The sequence below is a fragment of the Elephas maximus genome, chromosome 1 (genome assembly GCF_024166365.1).
Source record: "Elephas maximus indicus isolate mEleMax1 chromosome 1, mEleMax1 primary haplotype, whole genome shotgun sequence".
Classification (NCBI taxonomy): Eukaryota; Metazoa; Chordata; class Mammalia; order Proboscidea; family Elephantidae; genus Elephas; species Elephas maximus.
In genome coordinates this window covers 72,447,610-72,461,182 of record NC_064819.1, presented here as the reverse complement: position 1 = coordinate 72,461,182, position 13,573 = coordinate 72,447,610, and the positions used below count along the sequence as shown (strand labels likewise).

General features: G+C 37.9%; 1 protein-coding gene across 7 annotated transcripts in view; it reads right to left on the bottom strand.

Moving 5' to 3' along the window:
- CARMIL1 (capping protein regulator and myosin 1 linker 1) overlaps positions 1-13,573 on the bottom strand; it is a 398,843-nt gene that overhangs the window by 106,165 nt on the left and 279,105 nt on the right. For all 7 annotated transcript variants that reach the window (XM_049884969.1, XM_049884962.1, XM_049884966.1 and 4 more), the window contains 6 exons: positions 12,270-12,351; positions 11,169-11,268; positions 11,012-11,066; positions 5,557-5,729; positions 4,078-4,146; positions 2,980-3,073 (listed from right to left, as the gene is read on the bottom strand). In XM_049884969.1, the coding sequence (XP_049740926.1) occupies positions 2,980-3,073; positions 4,078-4,146; positions 5,557-5,729; positions 11,012-11,066; positions 11,169-11,268; positions 12,270-12,351 (573 nt within the window). The remainder of the gene's footprint in view (positions 1-2,979; positions 3,074-4,077; positions 4,147-5,556; positions 5,730-11,011; positions 11,067-11,168; positions 11,269-12,269; positions 12,352-13,573) is intronic.

Here is a 13,573-nt window from a genome sequence, read left to right as displayed (position 1 = left end):
AACATTCAAGGCTCTTTCCTAAAAACTAGCTCAAGCGGACCAAAGAATAACATTTTTCAAGTGTCTTTAATATCAGTCATAGATATTTTACCCACTTAAATTATTTATATCTTGAGTTAGCAGGGTAAAGGTTCCTTCCATGTGTCATTACTGACCAAGGACAGTGAACCTACCTCCTGGGTGCTAATGCCTGAAGGCCAGAGTAAGGCCAAATGGAAAAGGAAGGACATAAAGGCCATTATCACGTTCCCCAGCATCGCTGGGCAGTAGAGGGCGATCTAGGAGAAATTCTAGAGCAAGTGAGACATCTCTACTCTCACAGCACGAGAAGCAAAAACCCTGATACCTTGTTTTGAAAAACAACAACTTATAAAGACTGAGATGGAATCACAAAAATAAAGAGCTATATTTCTTCCAGAGGCCAGAGCTCTATCCATCAAAATGAAAACTTGAATGTGTAAAAGCATAATAAGTATCTTAAGACAAACCAATTAGTATGAGCTTTAAAGTCACTGACTTTTCATTAAAAACCCACAAATTCAATGTTTGCATCCTCTTTGCCCTTATCCCTATTTCCTATTTGTATTTTTAGTTTTCTGATCTGTAGAGTATGCCTGGATACACTGGATTAAGATCCACCATGTTTTTAACAGTTTCCTATTTGTCGCATTGTTTTTTTCCTCTCCTCCCCACCGCCCCCCGGCTGCCCCTTTTCTGCCTTCTCTGGTTTTACTTGAGAATTTTTTTTTATGATTCCATTTTCTCTCTTTTCTTAGAACATTATGTAATTACACTTCTTTTTAAAACATTTTTAGTGGTTGCCCTAGAGTTTGCAATATACAACTAATCTTGAGTCTACTTTCAAATAACAATACACCGCTTCACAGGTAATACAGGTAGCTTAGAGTATTCCTAATTCCTTCCTCCTGAGAGACCCTTATAATATTGCTCCATTCATTTCACTTATCCATAGGCTATAATCACCTAATACATCATGGCTATTATTCCTCTGAAAAACCAGGTATCTATTAGATTAATTAAGAATAAGAAAACTAAATGATTTTATTTTACCTTCATGTATTCCTTCACTACTTCTCTTCCTTTTCTCTGTACAGATCTGAGTTTTTCATCTAGCTAATTTTCCTTCTCTCTGAAGAACTTCTTTTAACAGTTCCTGCATGACAGGTCCACTGGCAAAAAATTCCCTCAGTTTTTGTCTGAGAAAGTCTTTAGTTCTCCTTCACTTTTTGAAGGATAATTTTGCTGACTCAATAACAGTGGTTTTGGTTGTTTTTGCTGGATATGAAATTCTAGGTTAGTGTTTATTTTTCTTTCAACACTATCGCACTTTCACTCCACTTTCTTCTTGCTTGCATGGTTTCTGATGGGAAGTCACTGTAGTCCTTACCCTTGTTTCTCTATAAGTAATTTTCTCCCCTCTGGCTTCTTTCAAGATTTTCTTCCATGTCTTTGGTTTTCTGCAGTTCAAATATGACATGCCTAGGCACAGAATTTTTGGGTATTTATCCTGCTTGGTGTTCTCTGACCTTTCCAGATCTGTGGTCTGGTGTCTATCATTAATTTTGGAAAATTCTCAGCCATCATATCATCAAGTATTTCATTTCTTCTGCTCCTTTCTCTCTTTTGTCTCCTTTTGGTATTCCTATTATGCATGCTTCATCTTTTGGAATTGTCCCACAGTTCTCGGATATTATTTTTCTTTTCCCCTCCCCCGCCCTCATTTTTTTCCTCTTCACATTTTAGTTTGGGAAGGTTCTATTGACACATCTTCAAGCTCACTGATTGTTTCCTCAGCCCTGTCTAGTCTACAGAGAAGACTGTCTGTTACAGTGTTTTTTCTATCAATTCCTTTTGATTTTTTCCTTAAAGTTTCCATCTCTCTGCTTATATCACCCATTTATTCTTGCACACTATCTACTTTTTCCACCAGAGCTTTTAATATATTAACCAGTTATTTTAAATTCTCTACCTGAAAATTCCAAAATCCCTGTCATTATCTGAGTCTAGTTTTGATATTTGTCTCTTCAGACTGTGTTTTTTTTTCTTGCTTTTCTGCAAACCTTGCAATTTTTTGTTGAAAGCCAGGGACTGAGGGAATCAGGCTTCTAATGTGAGATTTTATGTTAATCTGGCTAGGAGGTAGGCTGTGGTGGATATTTGCTATAGTTGTAAGTGCCAGAGGATTTAATTTTCTCTAGTTCCCTTGTTTTTGTTTACTCTTTTTTGTCTTTGGATTTCTCTAAGAACTCTTTCTTAAGTAGAGTTTGTGTCGTATTTGTAATCTGGTATAATTATACTGGAGCCCTGCTGATATGGTGGTAAGGTGTTGGGAAAGGGAAAAATTTTACATTAAATGTTTTTTCAGTTTTAATTTCAGCTTCTTAGTGAATCTGAGTCCAAAGGAATGAATCACAGGGTAAATTTTCAGCACCTACCAGGGCAGAAATGATACAGCCAAAGGCACCAGTGGATGATTGAGGTTGAAGGGAGGGGGGAAGGTTATCATCTTCTAGGTTTGCCAGAAGGAAGTGAGAGTGGATATGGATTTACATACATCTCTAGACAAAAATTGTGAAGGGAGAGCCCAATAAGAACCTAAATTTCTTGATGAGAAAAAGTACAAAGTTCTATCCATTGAGAATAAAGGGGATAGAGGTTACACAAGTTGACATTCAGTTCCATGCATGCTCCAAATGATGATCGAGAAGTTAGCTATGCTTAAGCTCTGGCATGTGGATGTTATAAGCATGTTATTTTATTCTGCTTAAATTCTATGACAAGTTTTAGTCTTCCTTATTTTATTCCACCCCAAGTCAGCATTATGACAGTCGTGATCATAAGAATACAAGATAATATGAGAAAGTTTTGTAAAATACAAAGTACGATTCAGACATTCAGAATTATTATTAACACAATTCAATTCAAATGGGAAATTTATTGTAATTAATTCTTCAATACCTTCTGCAGAGCCTCTTCTGTTTTTTCAGGGTTTGTTTTTAGGGCTTGAGAAGCATCATACATAGGAATTGGCATAAATCTCAATGTGTAGTTCCTAGACGAAAGGAGAAAATAATACGTTTATTTAAAAATAACTTACTATTATAACTTTAATTCCACAATCTCAAAAAAAAAAAAAAAAAGTTGCTTTCTAAGAGCAGCCTAGAAAATTCTAAACCACCAGACCATCAGTCTCCCTCAGTAGACTGCAGATCAGTCTTCCTCAATGCTCACATGTGCAGTGCCACGGACAACCTCATTAATCCATGTTGTCTTATAAAACCGATACAACTAGTATTGTTTTCACTCATGTAAAGTATTAATATTTCCTCATTTCTTTTATTGGCTTTTTTGAAAACATGAGAAAAGTAAATTTAACCATAAATAATAATTGCAGACTTTAGTTATTGAGGTACGAGAAAAAGCCTTTTATGATAATAATATAAGTTAGCCCTGAGCTTACCATTTCTCAATTTCAATTTTACTTTCTGGATCTCAGCTGTCTTCTCACCACTGGATTCAAAGTTGTCATAATGGGGAAAAAAAGCAAGACCCATGAAAACAGACTGTGAAACTCCAGGGGAGGAGGAAAGAAGGTAATTGTCACACTGGACTGTGTGATTAAGTGAGATCTCCAGGACAGTACAGTGTCTTTAGCAGGACAGGTATTTCTGCCCCCATTTTAAACCCCAAAAAACAACCTGTTGCCGTCGACTCAATTCTGACTCATAGCAACCCTAGAGGACAGAGCGGAACTGCTCCACAGGGTTTCCAAAGAGTGGCTGGTAGATTTGAACTGCTGACCTTTTGGTTGGCACCCAAACTTTTAACCACTGCGCCACCAAGGCTCCGCTCTCATTTTACAGATGAGAAAATTCACGCCAGAAGAAATCCAATGTCTGCCTAAGAGCATGACTGATAAGCAGTAGACTATGCTCAGACCTAGATCCACTGGTTCCCAATCTATTGCTACGTCTACTACCGCACAGATAACATAGAGACCACAGGTTCTTTCATATTTTTCCAGATTTCCAGAAAGAAATCCTAATTAAAACTTACTTTTCCATAGCAACAGCTATATCTTGAAAGCCTTGAGCAGTGATGTTGTTCTTGTCCCAAATGACAGTCCTGTTTGAAAACCAAATCACATAAGTGGTCAGACACTTGGGAATGAAGGAAACAATTCTTCCACTGAATATAAATCTCTTAAGAGGCAACACTGCCTAGGTATTTCAGTACAATGGCATCATGTGAGCAAGGGATAATGTTCATCTTTGTTTCAAAAAATGCAAGGATGAACATTTCCCCCAACGTTATATTTGTAACACATTTACCGCTCGAGTAGTACGAAAAAACTGTACCCAAAAGCAACAACACACACAGTAACTTACCATTAAGTGATGCAACGATTTATTAGCTGGAAAACTCTAAAATCAGATTTCTCTGATATTCTCCCAATAGGATTCCAGTACTCATGTCTGAAGCGGAAGCTGTTCACGAAAGATGCAAAACAGCCCCATGCCTAACATAAAGCATTTCAGGTACTGAGACCTTTTCCATTCTCAGTAATGAAAGGGGGTCTTTTCATATTTTCTTGTGTTTCCATCATCACAGTGACGTGGTATGATTGCAACCCTAGGAACTGGTGGCAGCTCGCTCGCTCGGCTGGCAAAACCTCCACTGCTTATTAATAATTTTTTTTTTTATTTCTTAAGCACAAAATCTATTTTGAAGAAAAGTATTTTTTTTTATCTCCAGTATACCTCAAAGGTATTTAAAAAAAAAAAAAAATAGGACTTGCTAATTCATCCCAACACATGAAATGGCTTTTACTTGTGGGGATGATCCCTGTCTCACAACCTCTATTGCTTTCCTCTAATCATACTGACTTCAAAGAAATTGCTGCAGTTTTGGGCTTTTGGCTTTAGTTTAGACAGAAGATTCAGACTCTTGTCTTCTGCTGGAGAGCAAGAGAAACATCAGAAAAGAGCCCTTGGGGAGCAATATGAATTAACTCTTCACTTACCAGACGGCTAGACAGTTAAAAACTTGCCTTTGACCCAGTGGACTTCTTGTACCCACTTGGGTTTTAAGTCTTTATTGTGGCAGTGGTGGCAAGGGAAAGGTACGGCCTTGGGGTCACGACCAAGTCCCTTCTGTTATTTCATACTTGCCAGCGCTGCTTATTTAGTGCTGCCTACACAACCCTACAAAAGACTGGCTTCACCCACACACTGGTCAGGCGTCTACACTGATATTAAGTATCACACAGCACCAGTTCACAGAGAATCAGGTTTTACCTCACAATGGAAATATTTAAGACAGCAGTCTGAAGCAATCACAATGTCTAAATTTGGGAACACCCTCCCCAATATTTTGAAAAAAGACATGAAATTGTCTCTGTTTCTTTTAAATTGCCTCGTGGAAAGCCCAACCCCCTCCCTTGCCGCCTACAGTAGCCAGCTCTCCAAAGCTTGTTGATAGAACCTTTGCCAAGGCTTTCTTCAGAATGAAGGACCTAGGGTCGATCCTGCGTACCTGAGCTTGGTGTTGATCTGCAATGCTTTGGCCAGCATCTTTGCTCCCATGTCACCCATCCCGTTTCCACTGATGTCCACTTTCGTGAGGGAGGTGTTGCTTCCCAGGGCATTGATTATAATGGTGACCTCGGTCTTCAGCTTCGAGTCTGCCAGGGACAACGACTGCAATGGCTGTGGAGTGAAAAATACGTGCAGCACTCACAATAGTCTCATCAAAGCAGCAATCACCCTCCGTGACCCATCTCAAAGGAGAATTATAAGGGGGTGTACTCAATACACAAAGTGTCTGGTTTTGCAGCAGCTGGCTAAAAGACACTGATGAATGAGACCTGAAGGTTTGAGCATAAAATGAATCTCTGGCATCAAACGTGGAGAACTTGCATTTTAACTTTCAATACCTGCCGCTTCTCCTCTTAGGCAAGCAGTGGAAAGACAGGTAGGGTGGCAGATGCCAGATCCTCTGGAGGATAAAAAAAACACTGTTGCCTTCGAGTCGATTCCAACTCAGGATGATGTCATGTGTGTTGCAGCAGAACTTTGCTCTATAGAGTTCTCAGTGGCTGGTTTTTCAGACATAGGTCACCAGGCGTTTCTTCTGAGGAGCCTCTGGGTGGACTCAAACTGCCATCCTTTTGGTTAGCAGTTGAGCACTAACCATTTGCACTACACAGGTACTCCCTTTGGAGGAGAGTACCAGATAAATAAAAACACTACACAAAAATTTTTTAGCTGTGGTAATGACTTCATTGTCCATTCTTATCCATTTTATTTTTATACAAGGTGATATGATACTTGAAAATATTCAGAGGACAAACGCAAAAATAAAACCAGATAAGATTAATAATTGCTAATATTTACTGAGCCTTCACTATGTTTAGTCACTGTTTCATCTTTTTATGTGTATTTATTCATTTATCCTCCTGGAACTCAGTATGTGGGTGCTATTACTATCCCCACTTTCCAAATGAAAAATTGAGGCACAGAGAGGTTAAGTGACTCACCAAAGGTCACACAGTTCTAAAGTAGATGACCTGGGATTCACACCCTAGTCTTTTTCCAGACTTCACGCTCTTTAACCACTACATCACATTACACTTTATTAGCTTATCCTAGGCCTTTTTATGACCATAACTCCATTAGCTTTATCTCATAAGTGTTAATGAGAAAACACACCTATAACTTTTTAAAAAAATCAGATTGGTGCGAACTATGAATTCCTTCATATATGAGCTCAGTGGTATATCCAAACCAGCCCCACTCCCTGTCCATTTAAGCTAGACTAGATTTAAAGCCACTGGATGTAGGCAAGGAGCTCTGTTGGCTCAATGCTTAAAGTGCTTGGCTGCTAACTGAAAGGTCAGCAGTTCAAACCCACCAGCCGCTCCATGGGAGAAAGGTGTAGCAGTCTGCTTCTATAAAGATTTTCAGCCTTGGAAACCCTATGGGGCAGCTCTACTCTGTACTATAGGGTCACTATAAGTTGGGATTGACTCAATGGCAATGGGTTTGGGGGGGTTTTTTGGACATAGGCAGATTTTTTTGGCCTACATAGTATCTGGTGGGTGGGGGGACATCAACAGGGATTCCTAATTGTCTTACAGAGCTCTGGTGGCACAGTGGTTAAGAGCTCAGACTGCGAACCAAAAGGCCAGCAGTTTGAATCTACCAGCTTTTCCCTGGAAACCCTAAGGGGCAGTTCTACTCTCTCTACAGGGTCACTATGAGTCAGAATCAACTCAACGGCAGTGGGTTTTTTTTTTTTTTTTTTTTTTTTTTTCTTACACCCAGCTCGTTTTACTTATTTATGCTGCTTTGGAGCTCTATTGGCATTTGAGTTTAGGATTACTGATTTAAACCCTAACTGAATTAATGAAGCAGGTGAGAATTCCTGGACTTAAACCAATGTGGCTCTGAAAGTCAGGATTCAGTCTTTCCTGGGGGTTCTGGCCATCTTCTGGGTTAGCCTGCGGTGGTCTGCATTTGGTCCTGCCACACTCAACAATTCTATATGCTTATTTCATGGGCAGCTCCAACACCGCAGGGCAGTGGATGCTGGAAGCAGCTCATAAGGTCGTCTACGACCAGGTTCCTTGGTGGTCCATGGGATTGGAGCTCTGAATATGTGCCTGGGTGGTCTGCACAATGGCCCACAAACACAACCAGGGGTGTTCTCTGTGCCCACTCAATTGCTGAACACTGACTTCTAAAGTAACAGCCTGTGGAAGGTATTCTGTAAAGAAGCCACAGGAGACAGGATGAGGGTGTTGATGGTTTCAAGACTCTGAGTTTCCAAGGAGCACCTGGTGGATTTGAACTGCTGACCTTTTGGTTTGCAGCTGTAGCACTTAATCACTACACCACCAGGGTCTCCATTATAGGTTTAGTTATAGTTACATCAAGTGATATAGTCCAAATTTGATTGGGTTTCACTAACTTAACACAGCTTATGGTAAAATTAAGGGAATAAGCAATGAATGTTGGTAATGGTTGCACAACCTGATCGATACTGTTGGTTCCATTGTACTGTACGAGTGAAAAATGCTGGATTGACAAATGCTGTGCTACTAATATGTTTACAACAACTAAAAAAAGGTAATATTAGTATGAATTAGAATCAAATTTTTAAAAAGTTGAATGATGTGGCAAATGTTAAAGCAATTAAAACCTCAGCCAAAAGCCTGCATATGTTTACATTCAGATTGCCCCCAAGAGGCTGCTTTAAATTTTCTTTGAGACCCTACACTTAAGTACAATTCTAAAAATTTAACTCAAAATGTTCAGACTCAGGAAACTTAATATTTAAACCAAAACAAATGCAATATTGCTTTAATAAAAAGCTGTAGGCATGTCTCGCATCACTTCAATCATCTCTCTTCAACTACTACAAAAATGGTATCTTAGAGCTTCTGCCTCATATTGGAAAACTGCCAACTCCGCAAGCTAGTGAGCAACAATTCCAGTGCCATCTTCAAATTCTAATACACCCCAGTTAACACTTAAAAATAATAGGCAGAGTCATTAATGCCATCAGAGCCGCCTGAATTGCATGCATATTTATAAGGGCATCCCTTCTTGATTTATTGCACTTCCCTGTAACATTACTATTTGAAATCTTAACTATTTCTTCTCATAGCTGAACAGGCTCAATCTGAGATTCTGTCTCCTTCCCGTAGGCACTCCCAAGAGAAACACATTCTGTCCTGCTGGTTACAACATGGGCTTGTATGTAATACTTCCACACAAGATTCCCAGTCACTGTGGCCCCTCAATGTCACTGTCCCAGGACTCTGGGCACAGCAGCCTGATAACCATTGTCTATAGTTGAAGGCAACACCTGAGTCCACGCATGTCCAGGTTTTCCACACACGATGGAATATGCGATACCGGGTAAATCAAGTATTCCTTGGGCTGTCAAAGAACAAGCTCTAGAAATACAACATCGCATTACTTTTACATATTTAAAAACCTTTAAAAAAAATTTTTTTTAATGAGCCCAATTGTGCCAGTTATTGGTGGATTTTTTTTTTGTCATCACAAGATGCAACTCCTAATCATTTTAAATTGTTTTGCACATTACTGATTCAGAAGTAGGAGAAAATAGATAATTGCTTTTTGAAAAAGTCACCTATTTTTCAGTGACATGAACATAAAAAGCTTTTCACCGTACGGCACTATTAGCAGCATGCTATTCAAACTTAGAACTTGACAGAAATCACATTTACATAGCAAACTTTATCTGCCCCAAATATGTTTTTAGACATGTTTTAAATATCAAGATTATCTTTAACTGGGAGAATTTCAGTATTATAGAAACAGGGTCTGAAGATCCTCATGTAGTAAGTAAAATATTAAATTAATAAAAATATTCTTCCTGAAAGATGTGCTAAGAAACAAGTATTTGAAGATAAATATGATCCTTCAATTATTAGCTTTTCCAGTTTTTCAAATTTGAGCCAATACTGGGAAATCAGAAACCCAAATAAAGCAGGCTGGTGTAAAGTCAAATTTAATAAGTAAAACAAACATTATAAATTCTGAAAAGTGTAAATTACATTCTAATTACACCCCTGATTTTAATAACTTAGCTAAGAGTAACAAAATATGGGGTTTATTAGCAAATGAGAACAAAGAGACGTGTTTGAATTCATTAAATAATAATGAGTTTCATTTCCTGACCCACAGGTTGCAAATTATGCCCACACAACAAAGAGGCAAGAGAACAGAATTTTCTCTTGCCTTCCATTTGAAAACCAAACCGCTGCCACTGTGTCCATTCCAACTCATGGCAACCCCATGTGTCACAAAGCAGAACTACTCCATAGGGCTTCCTTGGTTATGCTCTTTATGGAAGTAGACTGACAGGCCTTTCCTCTGTGGTGCTGCTGAGTGGATTCAAAGCACCAAGCTTTTGATTAGTAGTTGAAGTAAATTGATTTTGCCACTGAGGAACCTTGCCCTCCATTTCAGAAACTCCTAAAATGATGTGGGCAAAGGGAGGAGAGAAAAAATTCCAGTTCCAACTCCATTCCCAGAAAAGTTAACTGACAGTTGTAATAGACCGTTTTTATTACCCCATATGAGTTCAAAAGGAGAAATGACAGTTTTTTCAATGTGGCATACCTCGCATGATTAATATAGGAAAACACCCCCATGACCTGCCAAAGTAGCTATAATAACATATGATCTTAAGCTTCACAGCAGGAATATAAATTGATGAGGATTTTAGGAACCACAAAAGCTGAGTTTGGCAACCAAACACGACTAAGATAGGAAAGAGACAACTATCTTCTCAAAGAGCATCAGTAGAAGATAAGTGGGACGCTTGAGTTCTAAATTAAAGGGATTAAATGGTAGAGTTCTCTTACTTTGTCCAGAAAATACTTTTCCTTTTTTTAATGCATTTTCAAGGGTAGCAAAATAGGATGCTATTTGCAACTAAATTTCTTTACCCTGAACCAGGGAATAAAAATATAAGGCAGATTGCCAGAGCTGAAAAAGAAATTTAAGAGGGGGAACATTTTTAATCCCTTTTAATGCTGCATAATTACTTGATGAAATTCAAATTAGCAATACGATGTTTCTCAGCATGAGGTAAGGTCGTAAAGTCAACTAGACTGTAAAAATTCATGACTGCAGATTAGCTGGAGTTAGGAAATAGTAAGGTTCATTAAAAGATGAGTTTAGGAGTAAATTTATACTTCTTTTAATCTATTATGTACAATTCCCTTTAATTGGCGATAAACTGAATGAAGAAGAAGTAAATTTCAAATATATTCTCTAAATCTTCTAAAACACTGATATTTATTCCTTTTTATAAAAAAAGTAACATGAATAGAATATGCACACTCAGAAAAAATTACCTCAAAGCATATCAGCATTGTGCCAGTTGAAATAATTAATAATAACTGCAATGAACAAAATACATTAGTCAAATGTTTTAAAACAATACTCACTGATTCTTCATCTTGAATCATCTGTACTAAGTTGTCCAAAACAGGGGTCAGATTTCTAAAGAGATTTTAAAGATGTGGACAGTGGAGTCAAATCAAAAGCTTTCAGGAAGCTGGTTATTTTCATCATTGTCATATAAAAAAAATTCAAAACTCTTACTTGGATTTCATATTATTAAAATTTTTGCCTAATGCCAGGTGTTGTATTGATCTGTTTTTACTGAGCCACACTATTAAAGTAGAGAGGTCAGATTCTAAACCTGTAAAGAATCAGAGTAAGTGGAAAATCAAAATCCAGATGTATAAACAAATTCTCGATGTAACGTAATTAACCAAAGGTTAGAGGTAGTTGGATAACTGACTCTACCATCATGAGGGATCCGGGGATTCTTATCTTTTATATCATAAGGAACTTTTTTGTTCTCTTTTCATTTCCTATTATTTCACGGAATAGATTCATTCTCTACAAAGACTTATCTCAATCTCTTACACAATAAATGGCTAAACAAAGTGAGCAGGCAATGGGAATGGAGAGTGCCAGAAGGCTTCGTCTCTCCCCTTCACTGTAAAAGAAGGTTCCATCATACCACTCACAGGTAGCGAACTGGCATTAAAGTTGCCTATAGCAAATTTAAAAGTTCACACTAACATGTTACGACAATCAGCAGAAATGAAGCTAATGAAATAAGCTTCAGAATAAATAAACAAGAGCATGATTTTATTATTACCACAAATTCCAAAAGCTGGGCTCAGTTATTTAATTTTATCAATGTACTGATGCCTTTTTTTTTTTTTTTTTTTTTGACTGGTCTATTTTACTGCATAACCAGTTGTCCTGGAGTCGATTCCAACTCATGGCAACCCATGTGTGTCAGAGTAGAACTGTGCTCTATAGGGTTTTTAATGGCTGACTTTCGGAAGTAGATCGTCAAGTCTTTTTCCCAGGTTATCCTTGGGTGGACTTGAACCTCCGACCTGTTGGTTAGCGGCCAAGCACTTAACTGTTTGCACCTCCCAAGAGCTCCTGTTTTGCTGTATAGACCCTACATATTTGGCATGAAATTCATTTAGTTAAGACTTTAGCACAGATTTATTCCATAAATAAACTTTGTGGTTAAATCAGAATTCCTATTAGTCATGAATTGATAATCAGATTTCTATTAAGGGAGTTGGCTCATTTGGGCTAAAAGATTTTTTTTTCCCTCTACTAATTTACTTCAAATACGATTTCTGTTTCTTTTCTTTCTGATTTCTGACTTACCATTGTCGGAGATGTCTAAGCTGGTGATGTTGTGGATTTCAGCAATGCAGCCTTCTAACACCTGTGCACCTCCTGATCTCAGCTAAAGAAACACAGACCAAACACAAGATAAAGTCTTCACCTGCTGCAGGTGTAACCAAAAAAAAAAAACACTGGAGCCATAGTCGTAAAAAAGGTTCACTATCAAAGAAAAAGTGAAAGCTTATCAACTCCAAAAAAGATATTATCAATGGCAAAGAGCCAATCACTAGTTAGTGATGCTGTTTCCCATACCACACTATCCAACATTAAATCCAAAAATTGTTAGTAAGAGGAATAGAGAAAGAAGATGGGGGTCACCCAGGTCTACCACTAGCAAGAGAGAGTACATCAATCCCTAAGAACTTTCTTCATTTCTGACTTTTGGAAATCTAATGAATCCCTTTTATACACTTGAAACAGTTACTGTTTATTAGATCCTTAAGGGATTTAAAGGTATAACTCTCCACCCATTTAGCAGTAAACCAACCAAAAAAAAGCAAATCAAGCCCGTTGCCGTCTAGTCGATTCCAACTCACAGTGACCCTATAGGACAGAGTAGAACGGCCTCATAGGGTCTCCAAGGAGCGTCTGGTGGATTCGAACTGTTGACCTTTTGGTTAGCAGCTGTTGCTCTTAACCACTGTGCCATCAGGGCTCCCTCAAAGAAGACACTGAAGACTTACTGTGCATGTCAATCATTTCAGGAAGGACCCATACCCTAAACTAAATGATTACAAAATGATTTGTGCAAACTTGTTGAGCCACAGAAGAAAAATGTTACATAAATCTAAAATAGTATTATCATAGTTGGTTTACTAAAAAACTAAGAACATATTATTACTCTCTTTTCATTGCCTAACTTACTCCAAATACAAAGGCGACCTATAAAATCAATACCTCTTATCTTTTTCCTATGAAACCAAAAACAAATGTTAGAGGTCTCACAGGAAATGTTGTTCAGTTCCCACTATGTGAAAGAAGTTGCACAGGATATCACTTTTCCAAGCTGTGGCTCTTTTGTTCAGTAAGGTTACTATCTCATAAAGGAAAAGAAACTGACATTTATTGGGAACCTACTATGTGTCAAGAAGCATGAAAGGTCCTTTATTTATTTAAGAAAACTAAAACTTTTATAATTTCTACCAAATTTACAATACAAAGTGCTATTTTCTACTTGTTCAAATTTTTATATAAGTATTTAAAGAATCCTTATTTCACTATTTTTGATGAAGTATCCTGATGGTGCCCTGGGCCAAGATCTGCCACCTTCTGTGGCTGCTTGT